The sequence below is a fragment of the Brassica oleracea genome, chromosome C1 (genome assembly GCF_000695525.1).
Source record: "Brassica oleracea var. oleracea cultivar TO1000 chromosome C1, BOL, whole genome shotgun sequence".
NCBI classification, from domain to species: domain Eukaryota; kingdom Viridiplantae; phylum Streptophyta; class Magnoliopsida; order Brassicales; family Brassicaceae; genus Brassica; species Brassica oleracea.
In genome coordinates this window covers 7,328,475-7,354,632 of record NC_027748.1, presented here as the reverse complement: position 1 = coordinate 7,354,632, position 26,158 = coordinate 7,328,475, and the positions used below count along the sequence as shown (strand labels likewise).

Below are 26,158 nucleotides of genomic sequence, written 5' to 3'. Positions count from 1 at the left end.
ACCACCAACTTCACCAACAACAAGTTCTCAAGGAGATGAAAGCTCAAGTGAAAGGACTCCACGTTTTAGAAGTCTACAAGACATCTACGAGGTAACCGAAAATCAAGACAATCTTACTCTATTTTGTCTATTTGCGGATTGCGAGCCTATGAACTTTGAAGAAGCCCAAGAAAAGAAGTCATGGAGAAGTGCAATAGATGAGGAAATCAAGTCGATTCAAAAGAATGATACATGGGAGTTAGCTTCACTTCCAAATGGACACAAGGCATTTGGTGTGAAGTGGGTGTACAAGGCAAAGAAGAACTCTAAAGGAGAAGTTGAAAGGTACAAGGCAAGATTGGTGGCAAAAGGCTATAGTCAAAGAGCTATAGTCAAAGAGCCGGGATCAACTATGATGGGGTATTTGCTCCAGTTGCTCGCTTAGAAACGGTTAGACTAATCATTTCATTGGCAGCCCAAAAGAGTTGGAGGATACATCAAATGGCGATAGCGATTGGGGTGGAGATGTAGATTACAAGCTTGTTGGATATAGCGATAGCGATTGGGGTGGAGATGTAGATGACCACAAAAGCACAAGTGGCTTCGTATTTTTTTTATTGGAGAAACCGCTTTCACATGGATGTCAAAGAAGCAACCAATTGTCACTCTTTCTACTTGTGAAACGGAGTATGTGGCAGCTACTTCATGTGTTTGCCATGCTATTTGGTTACGAAACTTGCTAAAGGAGTTGAACCTACCACAAGAGGAGCCAACAAAGATCTTTGTGGATAACAGGTCGGCGATAGCATTGGCGAAGAATCCAGTCTTCTATGATCGGAGTAAGCACATCGATACTCGTTATCACTACATTAGAGAATGTGTTACCAAGATGGATGTGCAATTGGAGTATGTGAAGACAAATGATCAAGTAGCTGATATCTTCACCAAGCCACTCAAGCGAGAAGACTTCATCAAGATGAGGAGCTTACTCGGAGTAACAAATCAAGTTTAAGAGGGGGTGTTGAAAAATAAACTTGATTTGGATCAAACATTATTGGGTTAATCATGTGTTGATCCAAAACTTAGCCCAAATTCTAGAAAACCTCCACTCCCCTTTCATTTTGTATCATCAAGAAGTATCCAAGTTTGTAAGAATCATCTAAGTAATAAGAATCATCTTCTAAATTATAAAAACTTTCTTCTTAACAAAACTTCTTTCTCTTCAAACACTTAAACACTTTCTCCATCTTTATAAAAATTTTAATTCCAACATTGCTTTCGTTGGCATGTGTGACTGTAACAACATTTACTACGTAGGTGGACAAATAAGAACCTGCGTTCCTGTCTTTGTCTGGAGATAAAAATATGAAACAAAACCTGAAGCATGCACTTGTGTCTGAGTCGATGTAAAAGTTGCATTGGGATCTGACAGTAGCATTCATGGACGGTTCGTTCAGGTTAGTCAAACGTGTTTCACAAAAGAAGAAAAAGACCAGAAGTGTGTAGCTAATCTTTTCTTTCTTTTTAATTTTTCTTTTCACAAGTCTAGTTTCCTTTATTCGTTGCTTCTGAGGATAAAGAATTTGCAGAAAAGGATACTTGTGAAACACGTTACCTAAAACAATTTTACGTGTCTATATATATATAACTGTGTCCACAAAAATTGAAAGCTGCACTTTGAAACCTACAAACATCCCGTTTTAGTCTCTCTTACCTGAAACACAAGAAATGGTTAAGGATGTCGACGATAAGGAGTCTCCGCCTGATATTGATCAGAGGCTCTTTTTAATTGGGTCTTCGTTCGGTATAAAGTATGGTTCATGGCTTAATGAAAAACCGAGTGAATCTTCCTCTAAGGGTAAAAACAAGTCGTCTACAAACGGTGGTTCATCAGCAGCAACTCCCGACACCAGTAAAGTAAGGCGATCTAAGACGAGCCGAGTGGAGACGAGACCTGACCTTTCGGATAAACCTATTCGTGGTTTCGTAAACGAGTCCTTGTTCTTGAAGAACTTCTTGCTGAAGGGAAAGGGATCCGAAGAGTTCAAGACGCTAGCGATCGTGGGGAAGTTCGGAGTCGGGAAAACGACCTTGTGTCAGGATGTGTTCAACGACAAAGACGTGAAAGAAGCTTATCTCCCGAGGATATGGGTGTCCATGTACAGCGAAGAAACTAAAGAAGGTGAAGGAGATCAAAAGGTAGCTGTGCTGAAGAGGATCTTGAGATCGCTTGGAGTTGAAGATGAGGCGCTTGACAGCATCAGAACAGAAGCAGACGAAGAGAAGAGGAAAAACGCTGAAGAACGGAGAAGAGACGAAGAGACGGTTGAATATGGGTGTCCATGTACAGCGAAGAAACTAAAGAAGGTGAAGGAGATCAAAAGGTAGCTGTGCTGAAGAGGATCTTGAGATCGCTTGGAGTTGAAGATGAGGCGCTTGACAGCATCAGAACAGAAGCAGACGAAGAGAAGAGGAAAAACGCTGAAGAACGGAGAAGAGACGAAGAGACGGTTGAAGAGAAGGAGCTCTTTAGGTTACTGAATGCTCTTAACTCGAATCTGTTTGGTAAGAAGTATCTGGTCGTGCTGGACGATGTCTGGGAGGATAACGAGTGGAGTCAGAGGCTGGATGGTGAGGAGACACCACAGGAGAAAACGCATCTTTCTTGTGGGTTTCCTAAAGGGTCTGGTGGGAGAGTGATTGTGACAAGCAGAGACGAGGGCCTGGCCAAGAAGATAGTCGGAGAAGACGAGAACGTGCAGCGTTTGTTCCCGAGGTCAGACGTAGAGAGCGTGTGGGAGATCTACAAAGATGCATTTGGAGAGCCCATGAAAGATGAAAATGGAGAAGTCGTGAAAGATGCAGCTGGAGTACCAATGAAAGATGCCGTTGAAAAACACGTGATAGGTAAAGATGGTAGGCCAACAAAATGGGTAGTGAACCCGAGGTATCCAGGGAGATACAAAAAGGAGCTTATGGATAAGTCTGGTGGTGTTCCTTGGGCTGCTCAAATGCTGGCGCAGATTGAGCCTCTCAAAAATGATGAAGACAAGGACATGTAGACAAACTTGTAAAGCAAGGATGTAATCTACTGCGTATTTACTCTCTAGCCTAAGGACACATTTCAAGATTACTACTGTATTTCAAGTTTTTTTTTTTTTTTCCTAGAAACTGTTGTGTACTTGTAACTCGTAAAAGTGTAAACCTCTGCTGGTATTTGACAATAAAAAAAATGTAATAAAGAGTTACAACACACATGTCTGACAGTTCTAAGATAATGTGTAAACCTCTGCTGGTATTTGACAATAAAAAAATGTTATAAAGAGTTACAACACACATGTCTGACAGTTCTAAGATAATGTGTAATGGTTCTCTAACAATTATATCCATGTCTTTTGTTTTTCTATTACAATCACTGGACTATAATAAATATAATGATCTTAAATTTTGTGTTTTTTGAATGAATGTTAGTTTATTTGATTCAAAACATTTTTACAATGAATCTAACTCTAATTCAAAACCTTAACTAGGCTGGTAAAACAATGCTGAGATTACATGTGCAGAGATAATCATACTGTTCTAATATTATACATATAGTCTTATGTAATGATCGTATATTATATAGTTTTATTGCATCTTTCAGTCACTAAATTCGATCTCGAATCCAAAGAATACTGGTAACTTAATACACTTCCATTACTGGAGGAAGTAATGAATCAATCAGTACTGTGATAGAATATTAATTTCCTTTGAGCTTAAGTGAAGTTGTAGATTCTTCCCCAATATTCTTAAGTTAAACATTTTACACCCTTACCTTTGTCTTTACATGTTTACCACACACATGATCCACCACACACAAGCAGAGCTATACATGTGTTTAGCATGTACTTTTTTCTGTAAAAAGAGAAGAAAAGCGTTTGCTTGTGTAGTAGACAATTCCAAAAGCCAACGAGTTAACTGCACACACCGAATATAAAATGTTATCCTCTAAAACAGTACGAGTGAAAACTAAAGAAGAATATAATACTTGGCGTTATTGTTTCCAACAGAATATAACCTAAACTGAAAAGAACAGTTATTTGATTTTTAAAAAAAACCAAGGTAGCTTGACATGCAAGTAATTAGAGATTGAGTTGTATAAATACGTTAATCAATCAACCAAACCAAGTATAACAAAATAAGAGAGAACCTAAAAGCAAAGGAAAACAATCTGATCATCACTCGCTCTGAACAACTAAGGTTCGTATTTTTCTATGTTTTGGTTTACTGGAATGCAACTTTCTTTTAAAATAACCAGTGGTGGTAGTCCAGTGGCGCTAGAGGGAATAAACCCAATACGGCAAACTCTGGTTCGAACCCCGCTGGCCACACGGATATGGACTATTGCTTTCGGCTCATTTGAATGCCCATGAGAGGATCTATCCGTGGACTGTACCTCCACCCGGGGGTTAGGTCTGTGTCACCCGGGTTTAACCCTTTAAGTTTACAAAAAAAAACTTTCTTTTAATATTAAAACATTTCTTTCCTCTGGTTATTTGATATAGGTATTGTGGGGGCTGTATTTGTTTACATTTATTTTAATAATGATCTTGATCAACTTTATGAAGCTGGGATAAAAACATAAAATACATTAGTTTCAAAATTAGGGTTACTATAATAGTAACAATGATCTCAGTGTTTTTTTTTTTGGGATCAATATAATTTCTTTCTACTAAAAAAAAGCTCTAACCTAGAGTTTTATTTATCTCTTTTTTTTTTTTTGAAAAAAGGTTTTTTTTTTTTTATCTGTCTTTTCCAGAAATGGAGAACAAAGAGAAAAAAGATCTGATCAGCAGAGACGAGACGATCAACAAGATAATGGAATTATTGGGAAAAGACGGTGTCCCTTCAAGAACTGTCCTCGTTGGTGAAGCTGGTATAGGGAAGACGTGGCTTGCAAAACAAGTCAGCAAACGTGTAACGGAAGCAGCCTCTTCATCTTACAGTGTCCTCTGGTTACATCTGAACAAGAAGATTGGAGACGACAAGACACTTTACGAGAATATAGCTGCTCAGCTATCCTTGTTTTTCGAGTACGAAGAAGGCGCAAGTCAAACTAAAGTTGAAACCAAAGTTGATGATTTAGTAGAAACCTTGAAGAAGAACATATCAAACGAGATCATCAAAACAAAGAAGAAGAATCTTCTGCTGATTCTGGATGATGAAGGAAGCATGACAACTGAGGACAATGTAATGAAAGACCTAAACCTCCGACAGTTTCTTGAAGATGCTCCGAAAGACAAAACTCTAAAGATTCTAGTCACAAGAAGAGGTGAGATACAAGAGGAAGAGTCAAAGACAACGATCAAAGTCGAACCGCTTACGGAAAAAGAGTCACAGGAACTACTCAGCGATTCTAAAGACTGGCCTGTATTCATGAAGAGCCTTTGCGAAAGCGGAGAGATCACAGAACCTACTTTGATGTCTTGCATCGCAAGTAAGAGCCAGGGCTTACCCGCTGCGATTGTTGTCTTGACCAAGACGTTAAACAGCATCAAGACTCTGTCTGCACAACAGAGGAAAATCTTCAAAGAATTGATATTATCCCCCAAGTCACTAGAGCCAGCTGCTGCTTCCAAGAACGCAGTAGACCGCAGCCGCTACAATCCGGTCTTGCGTCTAAGCTACGAGCTGTTAAAGCCCGAGAAAAAGATCCAAAGACCGGTCATCGCTTGCCTTTGGCACGTTCTAGACTTCTACAAGTACTCCGGATGCGCTTACTACCGAGACCTAATCGTGCACTGGATGCTTGAAGGGTACTTCGATCCGGTTAAGTCGGTTGAGAAGGCTTACCAGGAAGGACACAGCATTTTGATGGAGTTTATGAACAGAGGAATCTTGAAGATGCAAGAAGACAACATGGTGGTTCCAGAGGTATCTATGAGATATCTGTTAGATCTTGAAGACTGTGGATTCTTTGGAAGATCTTGTCTTGGTTTCAACAGAGTTTACGGTGGAGACAAGGCGAAAGGTCTTGGGAGAATCATCTTAATCGACGACATGATCAGGACAATTCAATCTAAGGAAGATAAGATCACAACGCTTATCGTTAGCGGAAACCGTCTACGCAGAGAGGTTCCTAACACGTTCTTTGAAAGAAAAGAGATGCAAGATCTTGAAGTTGTTGTCCTCTTTGATCCAACGTTCCAAGATCTTGTTCAGTCTCTATCCAAACTAAAGAAACTCCGAGTACTAGTGATCAGAGACTGCGATCTGATCAAGAACATCGACGAGTTCAAGGTTCTTGAAAACCTACAGGTTCTTGAAGTCTCCGGTGCAAGTTATCTGAATAAGATATCTGATGATTTATTCAAGAACATCACTAAGCTTCAAAGCCTTAACCTCTCCGGGCTTTCGATCGAATCCTCGCCTTCCACGATCGAAAACCTAAAAATGCTCCGTTGCTTCATACTAAGAGACTGTCCTAATCTACAAGATCTTCCCAACTTCAATGTGGCAACAAAGGAGCTGGAAGTCATCGACATCCGCGGAGCTAGAGCTCTCAAGTCTTACTTCGACAGGGTTAAAGACTGGAAAGACTACAAAGGCAAGAACAAGAACTTCGCTCATCTCCAAAAGCTAGAACACTTGGACTTCTCAGGGACTCAGATCATCCGCCTACCCATCTTTCACACCAAAGAGTTCAGCACCATGCCGGCCTTGACACGGCTCTTGGTGCGAAACTGTACAGAGCTAAAGAGGCTGCCGCAGCTTAAGCCCTTGACTAAACTCCAGGTTCTTGACGTCTCTGGCGCCAAGAAGCTGGTGGAGATGCTCGAAGTGTGTTTGGAGGAGAAGGATGAGCTTAGAATCCTTAATATCTCCGAGACTGCTCTTCCGGAGCTAGCGGACACGATCAACGACGACGTCCATCTCAACCAGCTTCTGATAAGGAACTGCTCCGCGATGAAAGAGCTTCCGAGCATCGAGAAGCTAACACACCTTGAGGTTTTGGATGTTTCCGGCTGCGACAAGCTGGCTAAAATCGACGGTACCTTTGAGAAGATGTCTTACTTACACAAAGTGAATCTTTCGGGTACGGCTCTAAGCGAGCTGCCTAAAGGAATGTCGGAGCTAGCTAACGTCAAAGAGCTCGTGATAAGAAACTGTTCCAAGCTGGAGGCTCTTCCGAATCTTGAGAAGATGATCCATCTTGAGATCTTGGATGTTTCCGGGTGCGGCGAGCTGAAGAAAATCGAAGGATCGTTCGAGAATATGTCTTACCTTTGCGAGGTGAATCTCTCTGGGACTAAGGTGAAGACGTTTCGGGAGTTGCCGAAACAGAGCATCCTCTGTTCTTCCAAACGCATTGTTCTCTCGGATTCGAAGTTTTTAGAGGACAACGAGTGGGGGAAGATAAAGGAGAAACTCGAAAAGGATCCAGAGGGATCTAGCTTCCCTGGCTTAGCAGACAAGACGGGAGAAGAAAGAGAGAAGATTGTTCATCACGGAGATAGATACAGAGTTCTTGACCCTGAAGTTCCTAAGGGTGTCCAGATCTTTGACACTAACAGACCAGTGGACGATGATATGTCCAAAGCAGAGTATGTCTCTGTTTCAGATAATGAAATGGAGAACGTATCTTTAATCCTCGACAAGTTTAAAATGAGTTCCGTGAAGGGTTGTTGGGTAGAGAGGTGCAAGAAGATGGAGAATCTCTTCGTGTCGTCATCGCCGTCGTCGTTGGAGATTCTTTGGGTCTCGAATCTTCCGTTGCTCAAAAGACTAGACAGTGGAGGTAATGGAGGATCCGCCGTCTTCAAGAACCTTAAGAAGCTAAGCATAGATTGTTGTCGAAACATCGAGACGCTCTTCCTGGGAGCCTCTCAGGTTCCTGATAACCTTGAGGTTCTGCGTGTGAAGTTTTGTGATCAGCTGAAGAAACTGTTTGATGTAGAAGAAGCAGGAGAGCTGCCGAATCTTCGGAAGCTATACCTTCTTGATTTGCCTGTTTTATCGTCGGATGGAGTTAAGTTTCGGAGTCTGGAGAAATACACAAACGACAAGTGTCCGAGATTTACAGCTACACTTGAGGAGCTGAAGATAGGAACGGAGAAGACAGAAGAAGCTTCATCTTCAAAGGAGGATCAGACTCGCAAGTAAGTATAAACTTAAACAAGAAAAAAGATACACTCACTACTGTTCTGTCTGTGCAGGGATACTGCGCCTGAAATTCAAACAACAGGCCCAGTTTAGAAACAAGATAAAAGCTCCCGTGTGTGACTCAAAAGTTTTCCCATCATCATCTCTCTCCCTGTTGTTCCCACTGTTTTTTTTTTTGAGTTTTCAGTATAAATGATTGAATAATCTTCAAAGTCTTGGACTTTGATAGAGCTTGTAACAAACGTTTAAAAATGTTTGCTTTGTTGTTGTGTTATGTAATATACAAATGAATAAATTTCTCTCGTATTTTGGTCTGCCAATGTAGAATATGGATTTTGTATTCAAAATTGTTCCAAGTAAGGGCACATTTATCCGGAAGTAATCAGCTTCAGATACTATGAATGATCCAAATAATCTTATATTTCTAGAACTAAAAAGTTATAACCTAACCGAGAACATAATGAGTACCCAAATTTCTATAAAATAGTTTATATAATTAGATTTAATTTTTAAATAATCAAATATTAAAATAACACTATTCGTAAACCGAATTACCTAAAAAAGTTTACATAATACTTTTATCTAAATATTTAAAACTAGGTGTTCTGCCCGCGTATGCAGACATAATCATTTTATAGTTTTTTTATTAATACATGCATTACTAACTAAAATACTATAATGATAACTTGTTGTTTATATTTTCATTTCAAAAATTTTATGTATTCTAAATATTTTGAAAGTATCTTTGTACACTATGTTTATTATTAATAAATAAATCTTAAAATCACATAATATTCTCTTTTCATATATAAAATTAATAATTTTACATGATTGATATTTAGTTATAGTTTTTTCTTTTTTTAATTTTTTTTTTAGTTTTTATCAAAAGATAATTTTCAAATAACAACACAATATATATATTAATTATATTTTTTAAGTTAAAATATTTTTTAAAGTTTTGTATAATTTTTATTATTACTTTAATCATTTACCTAATCATATAAATTTTATCTTTTTAACTTAAAATATATTTTATGCTTTTGGATAATTTTTATTATTAACTTTAATCATTTATCTAAACAAATAAAATTTAGATTAATTTTTAATTTTTAAGTTTGCGGAATAATCATCTTACAGTCGATTATTGACAAAAGAAAATAAATCAATCAATCACGTATTCAAAAATTTTAGAATAAATTAAAATTTAAACATTTTATACATGAAAAAAGTTTTCACAAAATACAAAAAATATTTTTATTATGAAAAACTTGAAAATTCAGAATCTATTTTCTTTCTTTTAACTCTATAAAAATATATAGATATTTAAAAATGTAATAAGACTATCTTATATATGAATAAGGAAATGGTCAATTAAATTTTAACTAATACCGATTTATATTTTTGTTTAATATTTTTTCTAGATATAAGCATTCTACTTTTCATTATTTAGTTTTATACAATAGTTACAATTTTATAAAAATAAATTAGAAATAAGGGAAATCTAATATGATGATGTTTATAATAGCAAATCCATGTCTTCGTGAACTCAATATTTCTTAAATGCATAGTAAGACAGAAGAATGCCTTTGAGAAAAGATGTGTTCCAGACTGGCCTATCATAAAAAAATATATTTGATGAGAGACATCTATTTTAGAATGTTAGTTTGAGAATTAAAATTTGTATAAATTTTTTTTTAACTTTTTGCTCTTCACATCTTCCACAATTTGGTTACACAAACCTTTAATTTGTGTATATATGTTGTTTCCTTGTTTATTATCATTAATAAAGCTCTTATTGAATACCAAAGTAACTGACTTACAATTAAAAATTAATACATTTGTAGAGTTATTGATATAAAGTTTTATTAATTTGTAGAGTCATTAATTTACAAAAAGTTTCTATTTTAGATTTTTCTATTTTTAGAATATATATATTTTTTAAAGTAAGAAGCATTTTTGATTTTGTATTAGATATATTAATTAAATATTACTAATTTATTTATTTGTATTATATTTTGAACATGCTCAATTCGGAATCGAAAAAATTATTAATTTAACGTATTTACTAACTTATAGAGTTTTTACTGTAGTTAAAAAGATAATTACATACTATATGATAAATAGGATAATTACATAATATATGATAATATATAGTATATGTAACTTAATCTATACTATTATATTATTGATAGTAATAAAATATATATAATAGTATACCATATAAGTTCCAAACACGAGAATATATATAACTTAATTAGGGGTTTTTCCCGCAGATGCAAACTTAACTTTTTCTACGAAATATTAGATATATGTTATAAGTTTAAAGACCACACTCATAAGTTGTTTTTGGTTTTGTTAATCACTTAATTTTGTTCAACTCTTTTTATCAGATTTTGCTTCATCTTCATCTTCTTAAAATATGAGAACATAACCATATCCAAAAATTACACGCAAATAAATAAAATATAGAGGTAAACCTTTTTTTAAATTTCAAAAAACACAAAATCAAACTAAAAGTAAAACATAAATAAAAATATATAATAAAAAGCTAAAAAATTAATTGGAATAATGATATTTTGTGGCATACTTATTTTACTATTTTATATACTTTAAAATTTTGTAAAAGAAAATAGGTACTAAGATATAATTATTTTAAAAACAATTAGTGATACATGCATACATGATCGTTATAATGGTTTTTGATTTTAGTAAAAATTTACGAAAATCATGAAATCTCTTTCTATTATATTTCAGTGCGTGAAAAAATCATTAATTTATTATACTATATGAATGTATTGCATCCAACCAATTAAACTAATGTATACTAATAAAATATTTTATCATTGGTTTAATTTCTTCTTTTTGAGTAGTCATTAAGGATAAACATGAATATATTATTTTAAACACGTTTTTATTTTATTTGTGGTTAATTGATTGATTATTATAGTTATATAGAATTATATATTAATAAATCTAATTATTCATTAAGGGTAGTATCGATATTAACCGCTCCAACTTTTAACGTGAGAGCTTTGTTGCAAAAACTTACTTCGCAGATAATAGTATAGATTATCTGATATTTTTATCTAAAAACCCTTTTTGATATTTAACCCGAAAACCCTAAACTATCTAGCTATTTATGATACTATGATTTCAGAAAACTTTCAACTTGGTTAAATCTCCTGATGGGATTCATCTTCATATGCTTGCTCCTCTTCGATATCTCATAGAATCTATCATTGCATCTTATTAAACCAATAACCAAAATCATGGATTTATTTCATTTCAGTCTAATCTTCAATCATGTACTACATATTTGGTCACTGCATAACCGATCTGAAGATTATTAGTTAACATTTGAACTTACTTTTTGAGTTTTGACATAAGAACATTTCGCTGATAAATAAACTTTTGGAATGTTTTCAAGAACTAGTTGTCTTAATTAACACTCTAATCTCAGCCAATGATTGTAGTTCAAGTGTATTGTGATGGTTCACACGTAATCTAATATGCTAATACGTCGTCGTGTTCTTCTTATCTGCCTAACACACAATAAGCCTGCCGTCAGCGACCTCGAGAATGGACTTGCTTCGTCAGCTAATGACGACAAACTCAAAATGGGCGCTAGGAAGTGATTAGGCCTGACTTTAAATTAAATAAATAAAACAAATCAATTAAATTAGCAGTATTAATTATGTTTTGTTAATTTGTTCAACAAACTATAATAACTTACGTCTTTGGCGTGACTAGTTTTTATTTCAATTAATTTTGTTAAATATACGTATCTCTTTCTCTTTTCTGTGATTATATTCCTCAAGAAGAATATCTATTTTCTATTTTCGTCAAAGTTGAATCCTTTATAGTCGTGTTGAAATTTTAGAAGGTGTGTGAGCTCATAGATCTCCGCTACGGCTGCGGAATCTGCGGAACCGAACAGATTCCAGCGCCGATGAAGACAATCAGGTCATCTAGAGTTAGTTCCGATCTTTAAAAAAGGTTCGATCTTTTTTTGGGGGGTGGAGCAATGTCAAAGGTAGTGTACGAAGGGTGGATGGTGAGGTATGGAAGGAGGAAGATCGGGAGATCGTATATTCACATGAGGTATTTCGTTTTGGAGCCTCGTCTCTTGGCCTATTACAAGAAGAAGCCTCAGGACTATCAGGTCTAAACCCATTCTCTTTCTTCAAAGTCTTTTGCTTTTCTTTTTTTCTTTTAGTTTGATTGTTTTTTGAGTAGGTCTCTGCAAGTTTGAAACTTTCCCCTTTGGGTTTCGAGATAGTAGACTGAACTGTAAGGCGGTGTTATGCTAAAGGAAACAAAAAGTCTCAGACTTTGCTGTTTTGGCACTCTCTCTCTCTCTCTTATATGATGACATATGAGTTTCGTGGGTTTAGTGATGTTTTGGACTTGTGAATATAGGTTCCTATCAAGACCATGTTAATTGATGGCAACTGCAGAGTTGAAGATCGAGGCTTGAAGACTCATCATGGACATGTCAGTCTTATTTTTACTCTTATGTTGTTGTTACTCGAAGCGCTTTTAGATGTGTGTGTGATGTTTGCCATGTTACTTTGTTTTGGAATTGCAACAATTATTATCTTCTCTTCCCTGCCAATATTTGAACTTTCAGTCATGGTGTAAGAGAGGTGTTGACTAGGAGAATAAATACTCTCTTGGAAGTAGGAGTGACTGCTTGGTAGAGATATATATTTCAGTTGTCAGGAATATCTATGTGAGCTGAGTAACTGAGCTGAATACTTCAGTCAACTTAGATATGGTTAGCGAATGTGCTCCAACTCTCTTACGAACCAAAACTAAGCATGTTACATTGTTTATGTGTATATTATATAAAATTCTTTGTTTTTACGTATAAAACTAGAGAGATCATCTTAAGGTTGTGAAAAGGTAGCTTTCTTCTCTCCGCTGGAGAAAGACATTTCATAATATTCGTTGTGAATCAGTTGATTGTTTTCGTTTGTCAACTTAATTTGCATTTTTCATAACCTTGTCTGTGCTATTCCCTTATACCTTTTCTTTTGTGCTTCCCAACTTTATCATGCAGATGGTTTACGTGTTGTCTGTCTATAACAAGAAAGAAAAGCACCATAGAATAACGGTACCTTCTCTTTACTTCCAGAAAAACTATATTTACTTTGTTACTTGGCAATTTCTTGCGTCTTCTTTGGTTAATATGGTGTAGTATATTCTTGCTAGATGGCAGCGTTCAACATCCAGGAAGCACTAATGTGGAAGGAGAAAATTGAGTCTGTTATAGACCAGGTTTGTCATCTGCCTGCCAGCTCCTAGATTACGATATCAATTATTCAGTATTTACTGTCTAAACTTGAGTGTATTGGTGCTTTATCTGATTTACCTCATTGTGTTTTGCGCAGCACCAAGAGTCCCAGGTTCCAAATGGTCAGCAATATGTTTCATTTGAATATAAGTCTGGAATGGATAGTGGAAGGACTGCTTCATCTTCAGATCATGAAAGCCAGTAAGTGCCCATCTCATATGATCTCTCTATCTCTGGTGGCATGTTGATCCAATTTGCAAACAACTCACTGATTGAGGAGAAACATAGTATTTCACTGATTTAATCATAAGTTCTTTTTATGGAACAATGCTCTGATCACTCTCTTCGCTTATAAACTTGACTTACTTGATTGATGACCATCCATATTTATCCAAATAAGAATAAGTGGTTTGTGGTGATCATGATTGTAGAATAAAACTTCAAAAAGTGTTATCCTGTTTAATAACAAAATTAGGAAGTCAACTATGAATCATAGTTTGAGTATTAACTGCTCTCCAAATCGGCTGCCTTGGTTTTGAGTCATTGTAAGTATGTTACAAATGCTGGAAGATGCTTATAAAATGTTGAATGCTGGGATGTGAACAATTTCGTTTCGGATATCACACCTTTAGATGTTTGGCTCTGTTGTATTGTTTTTTTTTTTACTTTAACATGCATATAACAGTAAATATTTGCAATTTTCTTCAGGTTTAGTGCACCAGAGGATGAAGATGGCTCTCGGCGAAGTTTAATGAGACGGACAACTATTGGAAATGGTTTATATTCATGAGTTAATCTGGTCAGCTGCAATCCTGGTCGTAATCTAATCACGTCAAGAAAATGTGCAGGTCCTCCAGAATCTGTACTTGACTGGACTAAGGAGTTTGATGCAGAGTTGGCGAACCAGAATTCTGATAATCAAGCTTTCTCGAGAAAGCACTGGCGTCTACTTCAGTGCCAAAATGGTTAGTGGGTATTGCAACATAGTTTATGTGTGTGGGACCTGCGCAACCTAGTGCTCTCTTTAGATAACTGCTATAGGAACTGGAAGATTGCTTTCATAGAAAGAGCTGGGATTTGGTCTTAATCTTCTTTGTTTTTGTTTTCTATACATTTGACAGGTCTTCGGATTTTTGAAGAGCTTCTTGAAGTAGATTACCTTGTATGGAAGTTTCTAATACCTTATCAATTTTATGGACTGATTGCCGTATGATTTATATAATAGCTTTATCTAGACAAGAGCCGTCATTTACAGTGCTACATGTGCAGCCAAGAAGCTGCAGCAGGGCAATGAAAGCTGTTGGCGTAGTGGAGGCAACATGTGAGGAAGTATTCGAACTTGTGATGAGCATGGATGGCACTCGTTATGAGTAGGTGTTTCTCTACCTTCTGTTTTTCCATTTCAGTTTCCATTTAGTCTGCACGGTGTTCATTTTTCTTCATTTCGTTTCAGTTAGGCATTATTGTATGGAAATCTCTTAAAACTTTCTTTGCAGTGCATTGTATTACTAGTGTTGGATCTATATGATTCTGTTTCTTTGTAAAATAATGTCTCCTGCCCATGAATGTCTATCTATAGTATGCATCCAGAAGTATTTTGTTCTGGTCTGTATCTCAAGTTATTTATGTTCCTATTTTTTTTCCTGTGTGATTCAGGTGGGACTGCAGCTTTCAGTATGGTAGCTTAGTGGAAGAGGTGGATGGTCATACAGCAGTGCTCTATCATAGACTTTTACTCGACTGGTTTCCAATGTAAGTGATTTTGATTCCAACTGATTAGATCTCATATGCTCCAATAACTCCAGGGGAACAATTTAGGATTATAGTTATTGTTATCATTTGTGATCTTTCTGTTTCTGGTCAGAATATTACTTTACTAGTTTGAGAAGTTTACTTTTATGCTAATTGATTCAAATGGCTCCAGGGTTGTGTGGCCTCGTGACCTATGTTATGTCCGCTATTGGCGCCGTAATGATGATGGGAGTTATGGTACCTTCCTTTTCCCCCTTTACTCATGCTATAATCTGTAAATATTGTTTTACATTAGCTTGTTGGTTATTTATCTCGCTCTTTCTGTGAAGTTGTGCTGTTCCGTTCTAGGGAGCATGATAATTGTGGTCCACAACCTGGATGTGTCCGTGCTCATCTCGAGAGTAAGCTTAGCAAACTGCTTAATATGATCGTGGATCTACTACTATCTAACCCGTCCTACTTTTGTTAAACTTAGGTGGAGGATATAATATTGCCCCGCTAAAGCCCCGAAATGGGAGGCCTAGAACACAGGTGCAACACCTAATACAAATTGATCTAAAAGGGTGGGGTGCAGGCTATCTTCCAGCATTTCAACAACATTGTCTTCTTCAAATGCTGAACAGTGTTGCTGGTAAGCTCTTTCATGCTTTCTTTCAAAAGAAATCCACTGGCTAATTTATTAGCATCCGTTGTAATACATTGTCTCGTGCTCATGGCAGGTTTGCGGGAATGGTTTTCACAGACAGATGAGAGAGGTGTTCATACCCGGATCCCTGTTATGGTTAATATGGCATCGTCCTCCTTGAGCTTGAGTAAGAGCGGAAGGTCTGTGCACCAGTCTGCATTTTCTGTTGATCAAACAAACTCTGCCAACAGAAACTCCGTGCTCCTGGATGAAGACTCAGATGATGATGATGAGTTTCAGATCGCTGAATCAGAACAAGAGGTTTAAATACTGAGCATTTAGGTTTTTTTTTCTAATATTAAGCATCATCTGGAATTGAATCGTTATTCTTGTGTACTGTTTCAGCCTGAAACAAGTAAAACAGAGACTGATGTCAAGAAAACAGGTGAGCACCCTATCATTAAGTTTAAGCTTCCTACTTCGAGCTCATTAGGCTTTATCTAATACCTCCGATGGTTTCTTATGCGGTTTCAGAAGAAGAACCTGCTCACAACATTGATCTATCATGCTTTTCGGGTAATCTAAAGCGAAATGAAAATGAAAATGCTCGTAACTGCTGGAGGACTTCTGACGGGAGCAACTTCAAAGTTCGTAGCAAGAGTTTCTGTGATGATAAAAGAAAGGTCAGTAAACCTTTTGTCTTGCTAATTACAGAAGGGTTAGGTTCTTACATTCCGGCTAACTTCTGTTCCTGTCCGTTTAATGATATACTGAAGATTCCTGCTGGGAAGCATCTTATGGATCTGGTTGCTGTCGACTGGTTCAAAGACAGTAAAAGAATAGATCATGTGGCTAGACGTAAAGGCTGCGCAGCACAAGTAAGAATATTCAAATGCTTCACATGCTATTCTCTTTCTTGTGGATTCATCTTAGTCGCTTAGAAAGAAATCTCCATGAAAGATTATTATAAACAATGTTCAGGTTGCTGCAGAGAAAGGTCTATTCTCGATGGTGGTTAATGTTCAAGTAAGTTTGGCCCCAAACTATTATTAAGATTCTAAACGTAAGGTACAAACCACAAAGTCATATTTATACACGTTTAAAGCTGTTTTTTCAATAATAGGTTCCGGGGTCAACACACTACAGCATGGTGTTTTATTTCGTGACGAAAGAACTTGTGCCGGGGTCCCTGTTGCAACGTTTTGTTGATGGTGACGATGAATTCCGAAATAGCCGGCTAAAGCTTATACCTCAAGTTCCTAAGGTATGTTTATCTCTCTCTCGCTCTCTTTGCGATTACTACTTCACATTATTTTTTTCCATATTATAACCGAAATGTATACAGGGGTCATGGATAGTACGGCAAAGCGTGGGAAGCACCCCATGTCTCCTCGGGAAAGCAGTGGACTGCAACTACATTCGTGGCCCGACATACTTAGAAGTGAGTGAACATGCATTGAATATGAAAGCTCTCTCTGTAAACATTAATAACACAATGATTGTATCGTGTTCATTTGTTAGATCGACGTGGATATTGGTTCATCAACTGTTGCAAATGGAGTTCTGGGTCTCGTCATTGGTGTAATCACATCATTGGTTGTCGAAATGGCTTTCCTTGTACAGGTAGGTAACAAACGGACACATAATATCATATGTTTTTTTGCTCAAGTAGTTGGGGTTACTGTTATAATGTATAAAACAAATATGGTTCGGTTTTGCAGGCAAATACACCGGAGGAATTGCCGGAAAGGCTCATCGGTGCGGTTCGGGTTTCGCATATAGAGCTCTCTTCGGCTATAGTTCCGAATCTGGAGTCAGATTAATAAAATAGTGTATTGACTCCTTAACAACCACTTCAGAAAAAATTACCATCAAACTTTCATATATTTTCTGTCACATAAAAGTGTTTGGTTGCTCTTTGAAATGGTCAATTCTTTATCACGTCTTCTTTTCTTTTCCCATCTTTGTTTCGATACATCTTTTTTTTTATTTTTGTAATATCAATTCATAGTAAAAAAAATAGTTTATTACATATCTCGTTACAATGTGCAACTTCTATTTTGCTTGGTAACCGACCCATTCATTGGCATAGAGTAGCCAAGTTTACAATGGCATTGAAGGGACAATGATTACATGCCTCTAGGCTTTATAAGGATTTGGTACATACCAATTTGGTTTTACCAAAGGAGTTATTAGAAGACTAATAAGCCATAGAAGCTGTAAGATAAAGAGATCCCACGGGTTTTCCTTTTAACCAAAGCATTCAAAGCCAAGGCATTTGTTATCCTTGGTTTTTAATTGTTGTAATTTTTTTCCTATTAGTCATTGGCCCTTCTCATTAGCGCTAGGTTCACGCCTTTATGAGCTCAAATCATTTTAAAGTCTCTTTTTGAATAAAAATAAGCATAGTGGGTTTACTTCAAGCTTACACTAAACACATGTAAAATGAAAGAATTTTTTAAAAAAAAAATTAAACATGGTTTTATCAGCCATAACTAATCAACAAAATTTGTAGTTTGATGAGAAAAATTGATAAGAGTTTGAGCTCAGAACGTCTTCGTTTAGCTCAACCCTCGTGTAGAGAAATAAATGGTAAAAGGTACAACAGTTCTGCTGCTATTGACTTTCCAAGTCGTACAACTACATAATTTTAGTGAGGAATGGATTCTTGAAGCTGAAGGTAACTTGAATGAGAAAACTTCTGGGGAAGTTTTATCATATTCTCGTCACCGGCTAGACCACGGAAAGCCATACCTAGAGAATAGCCCAAAGCACGAGAAACCGAGACCGCCACTGCATTTCCAATCTGACAGTACCTGTACAAAACCAAAAGCAGTGAGTGAGATTCGCTAAGTAATCTGTCACTATTATCTCTGCTATTTTTTTTATAGATTTTTGTACAAAAGAACACAAAGTAAAGTACCTTTGTTTAACGGTTCCACAGAATTGGAAGTAATCAGGGAAACCTTGAAGCCGTGCGGCTTCTCTTATGGTTAGTATTCGATCTTGCTCTGGATGCAAAAACGCCTGTAAATAGCGAAAACTGAATGTTAAAGAACATAAAAGATGGGTTTCAAGTGAGATCTACATGGGTGGTGAGTTTAAGGATACCTGATTGCTGCAGCTGGGGACTGTCAGAACGGTTGGAACTGTTTCGTCCCACCAAAGACGCGCAAACGGTCTGCCATATCAGAAATCCAGAGAGACTTAGAAACACATAGGAATGCTCAACAAATTGTTTCAGGTCAAGAAAATTACCTTTTAGATTTCCCTTGCTGAAAAGTAAAGACATATTCTGGTACCTAAAGAGGGCCACACGTCAGCTGATTCTATATACATATATTCGTTTCTAAAATTTCTACAACTGTTCAATCAGCCGACTTAACAAGTAGAATGTCAATAGCTACATTTTTTGATATGGTTCTACTTATATAAGAGGAGTCTTTACCAAACGCTTTCCTGATGGCAGAAGGACAGGTTCCATTGATGGATCACGGCAGACTGTATTGTCGTTTCTGACGATTAACCCGGGAAGATCCCTGAAATTAGCTCCCTGCAAAATTATCTACGGTGAGAATGTTGCTCTGCCGGAGTACTGGTTAGTAGAAAGAAGTGACTACCTTCTTCTTTGGGATTTGACAAACTCGGTTATAATCATCTTCAGACAAAAGGGACGGCCTGTGATCATACAGTTGCATCGTCCTTTTTGTACAGTTATCAGTCGCAGAGCCAGTCATATCTGACAAAGCAAAACGCTAACGCCTGAGTAACTTATGGAATATGCGAGTGAGTAGTCATTTCTGAGACTCTTAATTCTAAAATTCCAGACAGGTCCAACTTACCGTGTTTGGTTGATCTAATGTATCTCTGGAAATCTGTCTCTGGGAGACTTTCATAGGACATTCTTTCCCGGGTTTCGTTGTTTGACACCTAGAGTTGTGAAACGAAAGAAAATTAGAAATACATAGGTTTAACCCTGAACTGCACATGGATCTAATGGATATGAAACTTGCATGAGGAAGATCTGATATCGCATCTTTTAGAACAAGAGCTGTTTCAACATCTCTGGGCTGACCTTCACTGTAAGCAACTACATTCCTCTGAAACATGAAAGCCAAGATGGGTTGAGTTGGGAGAACGCCAGGGCTCAGGAAAAGAGTACGAAGTAATCACCAGTTTACAGTAATGTTACCTCGAACTCGAGAGGAAACCCATATCTGACAATAACATCATGGGTTGGAAGCGGAAACGGAGGCAGTTTCTGGAATATAATACCAAATTATTTTTAACGTGGAAACAGTCAGGTGGAGGAAGTTAAAAGTAGGCATATAATAAACTCACCATGTTTGGATCAGCTCCCCACATGAAAACTCGGGAACGAAATTGGGAAAGACCATAGCAACCAGCTGTTATGATACCTAGCCTCGCTTGGTATCTCATGTCCACAAGACGGCTCAAAGCGTACCTCCCAAGAGAACCTTTGTCCAAACGCAGAATATCAACAACGTTTTCCATCAACACGAATTTGGGTTTCAGATACTCAACTATGTCCATGAAAACTACAATTTGCTGATTCCTTTCATCAGTCAACGGAGAATCAACATCCCTGAAGCGGTTATAGCCACTAATTCCTTGACATGGAGGTCCACCACATATCACGCCAACACCGCCCTGGATTAACATTCATTTACAAAATTTTCTGATTTTCAGTGAAATAAGATGTTGATGGTACTACACTCATACAACTTTCAAAGATCAAACATTCAATTTAGATGAAAGGAAACGATCTTACAGGAAGTGGCAAGATATTCTTCTTGAATCCACTTGTTACAAACTCCCGGATGGCATCTTGACAATTGCTAAAATTTCAAACAATATTAATTAGATCGGGATAAACAACAGAGACCCTTTTTAGCATTAATTTAAATCATATACCTCAATTCCTTTGCTGGCTCCCAAGTATCTTCGTTGCTGCTATATCCTTTCCAGTGCACCTGATAAAATAGTCATGAGCATAAATTCTATGTCGCAAGAGAGCAAAGACATGAAGAATATTTATCTTGCAAGTTGTAGAAGGTGAAAAGAACAATCTTAAACCCGTAAAGACTAAAGAGCAAAGTCGATCAACAACAAAATTGTGACATGTCCTCTTGTCATACCTTAAACTTTAGGCCACGTTCTCCTGTCTTGTCAGGATCACCATAGCATATATCAACCAGCTTTTCAACTTCGTACTCCTCAGGTTCTGAATCATCTTCAGTAGAAGAGCTACTTTCAGTGGCTTCCTTTGTTGAATTTCCGGGGTTTAATGTATCAGTTGTATGACCATTGTTACGCACATAGCGCTTGCATAATTTACCCCACTCCTTCAAAAGTTGGAGAAAATCTCCAGCAGAGTCATTCCTAACCTGTAAACAAAGACAGCAACATCAGATTTGGCATCATTCTCCTTAAAATGATCTAGCAATTGGCACCAAAAGTATTCTGACCTGCGTCTGTGGATGGTTCAGTTTCAAGCTCTCACAGGCAGCCAAATTCTGGTCAATAGCCCATTTCTGAAAATGAAAAATTTAGAATTATGATATTAATGAAACTGAGTGCTAAAAGAGCAGTCCATCCTTAGTTAAAGAGAAAAATATTAATTACTTAAAGCAAGTAGTACCGTCACGACATCAACTCCAGAAATCTTGGCTCCAAGATTCAACCCAGTGGACATTCCACCACAACCACTGTAAAGATCAAGCACCAGAAGCTCTTTGCTAAAACTTTTATCTTCCAAAATAGATTCAGTGGATTCTGTAGGTGTCACGTCGGCGCAACACTCAAGCTTGTTTTCGGAAGTTTCTGAGACCAAAAAGAAGGAAGCAATGCTCAAGCTCCTGTGCCTAGGATTGTGTATATGTATTTCTTAACAGCAAGAGAACTTACGAGTTCTCAAGGTTTGAAATGTCGAAAACTCCACGCAATACTCCATATCAAAATAAAAGTCAGATTTTATAGAATTGGGCTTTAATCCTGCCTGCAAAGTCACGAAAGTATCAACTGCAGGTTGTAAAAACATTGGCAGATCTTGTAAGACTGAGAAATGCAGAAATAAGAGAAAGAGCTTGCTCAGCATACCCTAGGTGATACTTGTAAAACAGTAACTTTAGAAATAAGACAATCTATTGGATTATCATTCATTACAGTAGAGTAGAAGAGACGCCTTCTCTCATGATCAGCAGCCTGCTTCTGCATTACCTACAAACATTAGACAAATGAGTAACAAGTTCTCGCGTCGCAAAGTATTAAACAAGAAGAAAGATAAGAAACTGTATACACACTGTATCCGTTGCTCTGTACAACCACTGAACTCGGAAGTAGCTTTCTCCATCTGTTGTCTTAAAAAACTCTACTATCTTGCCGATAGGTGGCTCTTCTCCATCACCCTGTAAAATTAATGTAATGAATCGGGAACTATTATGGAGACGGAGGTTTGATTAGATATATATCTCCATTTCACAAGTGCACAACATTCTAGAAAACCTAAGGCTCTTGAAGGGAAAAAGTAGCGTATCCAATTAAGAAACGAAAAGTAGCCCAAGGATACTGAAGCAAAGAATACAATAATCAATGATAGAGAAGCACGTTTTACCATTAGGCAGGCAAAGTCTCCGAGGCTGAACGTTTCATTGTCGACTTTTGCCTGCAAATAGTGGCATTCCACATTTGCAACAATCATGTCTTCGTCATCTCTTCAAAAGAATCGTTCAGGATTATTTAATGTAACGGTAGAACAAACGAAATATGAAGCAAAAATGTTTTAGGTAAACAGTGAGTTGATAAAACATCGACTGCTTACTCTGACTGTTGGCCTCTCCTCTTAGATTTGTGCTCCTGAAAATAAATGGAACTCGCAATCAGACACGAGGCTGATATTTCGATAGTAAAAAGAAGGAACTGAGATTAAACAAAGGGAGCCTATCTTAAGGGACGGACAAAGACATCGGTTTTTCATGTACACACCATTAGACTATGTAAACTCTATTGCTCAACTATACTAGTAAGTTGCGGATGAAAACTAAAGTAGTGAAGTAGAGAGAAATTAACCAACTACCTTGAGGTCATATCTCCAGCGCCATCTCTCTTTAGCCTCCTCGCAAGGAATTGGCTCTCCAATGAAAAAGGAGGAACCATGTTCATGCTTTTCACGGACAGCAGTACGGGTCACTCGCGCACCCTTTCCCTTGGTTGATTTAATTGGACTATTTTGATCCAGTGGTGCTTGTCTCCCATTTCCCCCCGAGGAGAGGGTAGATCCACTTGCATCTTGTATCAAAACATCTCCGTTTGAGCTTTTCGTATACACAAATTCAACCGAATCTTGTACGTCCTTGGCTGGCTGCGGCTCTTCATCGTCGTCAGAGAGATAGATCACAGTAGAATTTGCATGCATCTCCCCAGTTACTCCGTTATCAGCAGTAGCACCGCAGTCACTCGTTTTACCCTGACGTGACTCTTGTTCCACTAACGCAGCTGTCATCGGTAATCCATTACTCGTACCATTCTCACTAATTTTCAAAGAGCTGGTGTGAACACCACTCGCATTTGGGTCAGAAGATCTGTGTTTTCCTAACGACTTGACCCTACAACCATTTACAGTTGACCCTAATAGCTCTTGCTTAGATGAAACAAGGCCATCACCTTCACATCTCTTTATAGTCTCACGGCAGTTACCATTCTCACTAACTTGCACCAGCTTCTCAGTCCCTCTCACCTGTTTTGCACCACATAATCCCAAACCATTTTCAGCAGTTCCAGATAGCCTTAGAGATCTAATGGATGGGACAGGCTCCTCGCCTAGATTTTCTTCCCCCTCATCCTCCATCCCCTTAGTGAATCTCGCAGATCTCCTCGTCCGTTTATTGCTGCTGCTGAGACTCTGACTAGAACGCTTCATGTCATCACAGTCGACTTTCCTCTTAGCCGGAACTTGCGATCTACCTTCAGCATCGTCGTTCTTATCTTGGCACTCGGAAACGACTCCCATCTCCAAGCTCTTGGCAATCGCAGCTATGTCTCTGCATCAATTAACCAGTTTCACAAAGAGAATAGTTAGTTAGTTAGACGCTTAATGACGTCAGGCTCTAGGTATTTAAAGAAATCAAGTCTTTGAAGCTTTGACTTACTCGAATGACAATCCGCCAGAATCTTTCTGCATCAATCCATAAAAGAAAACAAACATCCATCAATGTCAAAGAACTATACGATCTAACTAACCTGCATTGCATTGCATTGCAACTAACCTTAACGGGAGCGCTACTAATCTTTCTCTTACTCGATCCAGACTTTCCGGTGATCGGAACAGAGGATACATTATCGGTAATTCTCGGCGACTGAGCACCTTCTCCTCCGCCAATCTCTTTAGGCGAATTACAATTGTTCCTCGTGGATCTCCTGCTCGTGCTCATCTCTGCTTCGGCGGGATTGGGAAGAGAGAGGACGAGAGAGAGGCGTTCGGGTTCGGATCTAGGAGAAGAGTGGAGGAGATCCAGTTGAGCTGTGGGGTCTTCTGACTCACATTTCGCCGGAGATAACATTTGGAGAAAGGTTTTAAAAGAGGGAGAGAGAGAGATCCAGAAAACGGCCAAGCGTGGGAAATGTACTGACATTTGGTAACAAATCACGTGACTTTTTGAGTATGGTCACTTTTCTTACAGTGTTCTAAAATGCGCTACGCGCTCTCGTTTTAATCCGTATACGTGGACGTCTAAACAACCCCTAAACAAATATATGTTTCTATATAATAATATTTTTTACATTGAATATTAACGATTAAAATCCGCGTTTAGACCGCATAACGGTCGACTAAACTTTATTATGTTTGAACTACACAAACAATGTATAACATGAAAACGACACAGTTGATTAGCACCTAAACGCCGTATAAATAAACGCCTATACCGAGTATTTTTAGAATACTGATGAGTTTCTGTACCATATTTTAGAACACTGTTTTTCTTTTAATCTTTTTATGCTATATTCTTTATATTTCACTGCCATGTGTCACGTGATTTTTTTTTCTTCGTTTCTCGACAAAATTTTATTGCTAAACTTGTCTGAAATTTAAAATGTTATACAAACAATTGATGATTTATTCGTTGATGAAGTTTTGCCCGATAAGCTACAAAATTAGTTACATGGTTCAAATATTTGAAAGTTATTTATTTGGTATACATGCATGTGTCTAATTCGTCGTACTGAACACAAATATTAAACGATTGCAAACTTATTATACATATGATACCAAATCGATATTAAAGTCTCCCATGCAGACCTTCTTAAATATGTCAATTCTGTTCAGAATTCAAAGAAAGTACTAAAAGGTTAAAGCATTGCATCGAATCAAGTAATTAACTTCCATACGGTTCCTCGAGATCAAGCCGCTAACTCTGTCCCCTAGACCAATCATTAATGGTTGAAATGATTTGATATAAGAGAAAAAAATACTAATGTTTTATTTGTTTTTCTTAATTTTTGTACAAATCATTGAATAAGATGTCAAAAAAAACATTAAAGAATAAGTTTTGTTAGAACTAGAGACACTGATGTTTTTTCAGATTGCCAAGTTTATACTATTATTTATGAAATGATTTAGTTTATTTGTCATGATTTTCATGATTTTAGGTAATTTTATTTATTTGTAATGTTTTAATTAAGTTTTAGCTAGGTCATTAATTTATAAATAGTTTTTAAGTGATTTAGCTTATTTGTCGTGGTTTCCATGATTTTAGGTAATTTTGCTTATTTGTCATGTTTTAGTTAGGTTTAAGCTGAGTCATTAATTTATAAATAGTTTTATTAATAGTTTTTAACCGAGCCAATAATTTATTAATTTAAATAATACAACTATAAAATATATGTAATTAGATATATAATTATTTTGATTTTGCTTATTTGTCATGTTTTTATTAGGTTTTAGTTTAGTCATTAATTTATTATTAGTTTTTAGCTGAGGTCATTAATTTATTAATTTAAATGATTTAACTATACACTTTAATTTATGTTCTAAAAAAAACTATACACTTTGTAACTAGATATATAATTATTTTTATTTTTGCCTATTTGTCATGTTCTCCATGATTTAAGTTAATTTTGCTAATTTGTCATGTTTTATTAGGTTTTAGCTATTTAATCATTTATTATTAGTTTTTAACTGAGTCATAATTTAGTAATTTAAATAATACAACTATTTCAAGATTTGTAATTAGATACATATTTTTTTAAAAAAAATTGTAACTTTGAAGAGTTATGATCAATTCTTATTATTCTATTTTAAAATCATATTTGTTACTGGATAATTTTAAATCATATTCATTACTAGA

At 36.8% G+C, this 26,158-nt stretch overlaps 4 protein-coding genes across 6 annotated transcripts; 3 read left to right on the top strand and 1 right to left on the bottom strand.

Annotated features, from left to right (window-relative positions):
- Window positions 1-1,126: 1,126 nt before the first annotated feature.
- LOC106305438 (probable disease resistance protein At4g19060) lies at window positions 1,127-3,232 on the top strand. The gene is made up of 2 exons (XM_013741810.1): window positions 1,127-2,170; window positions 2,356-3,232. The coding sequence occupies exons 1-2, from the start codon at window positions 1,708-1,710 to the stop codon at window positions 3,039-3,041; spliced, it is 1,149 nt and encodes a 382-aa protein (XP_013597264.1). The 5' UTR covers window positions 1,127-1,707; the 3' UTR covers window positions 3,042-3,232.
- Window positions 3,233-4,160: 928 nt separating this feature from the next.
- On the top strand, window positions 4,161-8,453 carry LOC106305369 (putative disease resistance protein At4g19050). 2 transcript variants are annotated; one of them, XM_013741758.1, is made up of 4 exons: window positions 4,163-4,218; window positions 4,291-4,431; window positions 4,778-8,117; window positions 8,175-8,453. In XM_013741758.1, the coding sequence occupies exons 3-4, from the start codon at window positions 4,780-4,782 to the stop codon at window positions 8,212-8,214; spliced, it is 3,378 nt and encodes a 1,125-aa protein (XP_013597212.1). In that variant the 5' UTR covers window positions 4,163-4,218; window positions 4,291-4,431; window positions 4,778-4,779; the 3' UTR covers window positions 8,215-8,453. The 2 variants fall into 2 exon arrangements, with proteins under 2 accessions (XP_013597204.1, XP_013597212.1); XM_013741750.1 differs by lacking the exon at window positions 4,291-4,431 and having other exon boundaries at window positions 4,161-4,218.
- A 3,692-nt stretch (window positions 8,454-12,145) lies between these two features.
- Window positions 12,146-17,828, top strand: LOC106305384 (protein ENHANCED DISEASE RESISTANCE 2). The gene is made up of 22 exons (XM_013741766.1): window positions 12,146-12,283; window positions 12,541-12,615; window positions 13,184-13,237; window positions 13,336-13,401; window positions 13,515-13,618; window positions 14,126-14,193; window positions 14,266-14,382; window positions 14,539-14,579; window positions 14,687-14,787; window positions 15,074-15,169; window positions 15,342-15,406; window positions 15,499-15,570; window positions 15,645-15,800; window positions 15,889-16,115; window positions 16,200-16,239; window positions 16,329-16,477; window positions 16,571-16,672; window positions 16,776-16,820; window positions 16,918-17,058; window positions 17,140-17,235; window positions 17,316-17,417; window positions 17,516-17,828. Exons 1-22 carry the CDS (start codon window positions 12,146-12,148, stop codon window positions 17,615-17,617), a joined length of 2,157 nt encoding a protein of 718 aa, XP_013597220.1. The 3' UTR covers window positions 17,618-17,828.
- Window positions 17,829-18,235: 407 nt separating this feature from the next.
- LOC106305351 (DNA (cytosine-5)-methyltransferase CMT2) lies at window positions 18,236-24,430 on the bottom strand. Of its 2 annotated transcripts, none has more exons than XM_013741734.1 (23): window positions 24,080-24,430; window positions 23,963-23,988; window positions 22,891-23,854; window positions 22,636-22,670; window positions 22,429-22,528; window positions 22,118-22,222; window positions 21,915-22,034; window positions 21,723-21,813; window positions 21,457-21,638; window positions 21,284-21,349; window positions 20,954-21,202; window positions 20,730-20,788; window positions 20,587-20,653; window positions 20,136-20,465; window positions 19,987-20,055; window positions 19,808-19,894; window positions 19,637-19,724; window positions 19,415-19,533; window positions 19,243-19,347; window positions 19,053-19,096; window positions 18,906-18,975; window positions 18,718-18,821; window positions 18,236-18,610 (listed from the first exon to the last, which is right to left on the bottom strand). In XM_013741734.1, the coding sequence occupies exons 1-23, from the start codon at window positions 24,371-24,373 to the stop codon at window positions 18,445-18,447; spliced, it is 3,540 nt and encodes a 1,179-aa protein (XP_013597188.1). In that variant the 5' UTR covers window positions 24,374-24,430; the 3' UTR covers window positions 18,236-18,444. The 2 variants fall into 2 exon arrangements, with proteins under 2 accessions (XP_013597188.1, XP_013597195.1); XM_013741741.1 differs by having other exon boundaries at window positions 21,981-22,034.
- Between the last annotated feature and the right edge of the window lie 1,728 nt (window positions 24,431-26,158).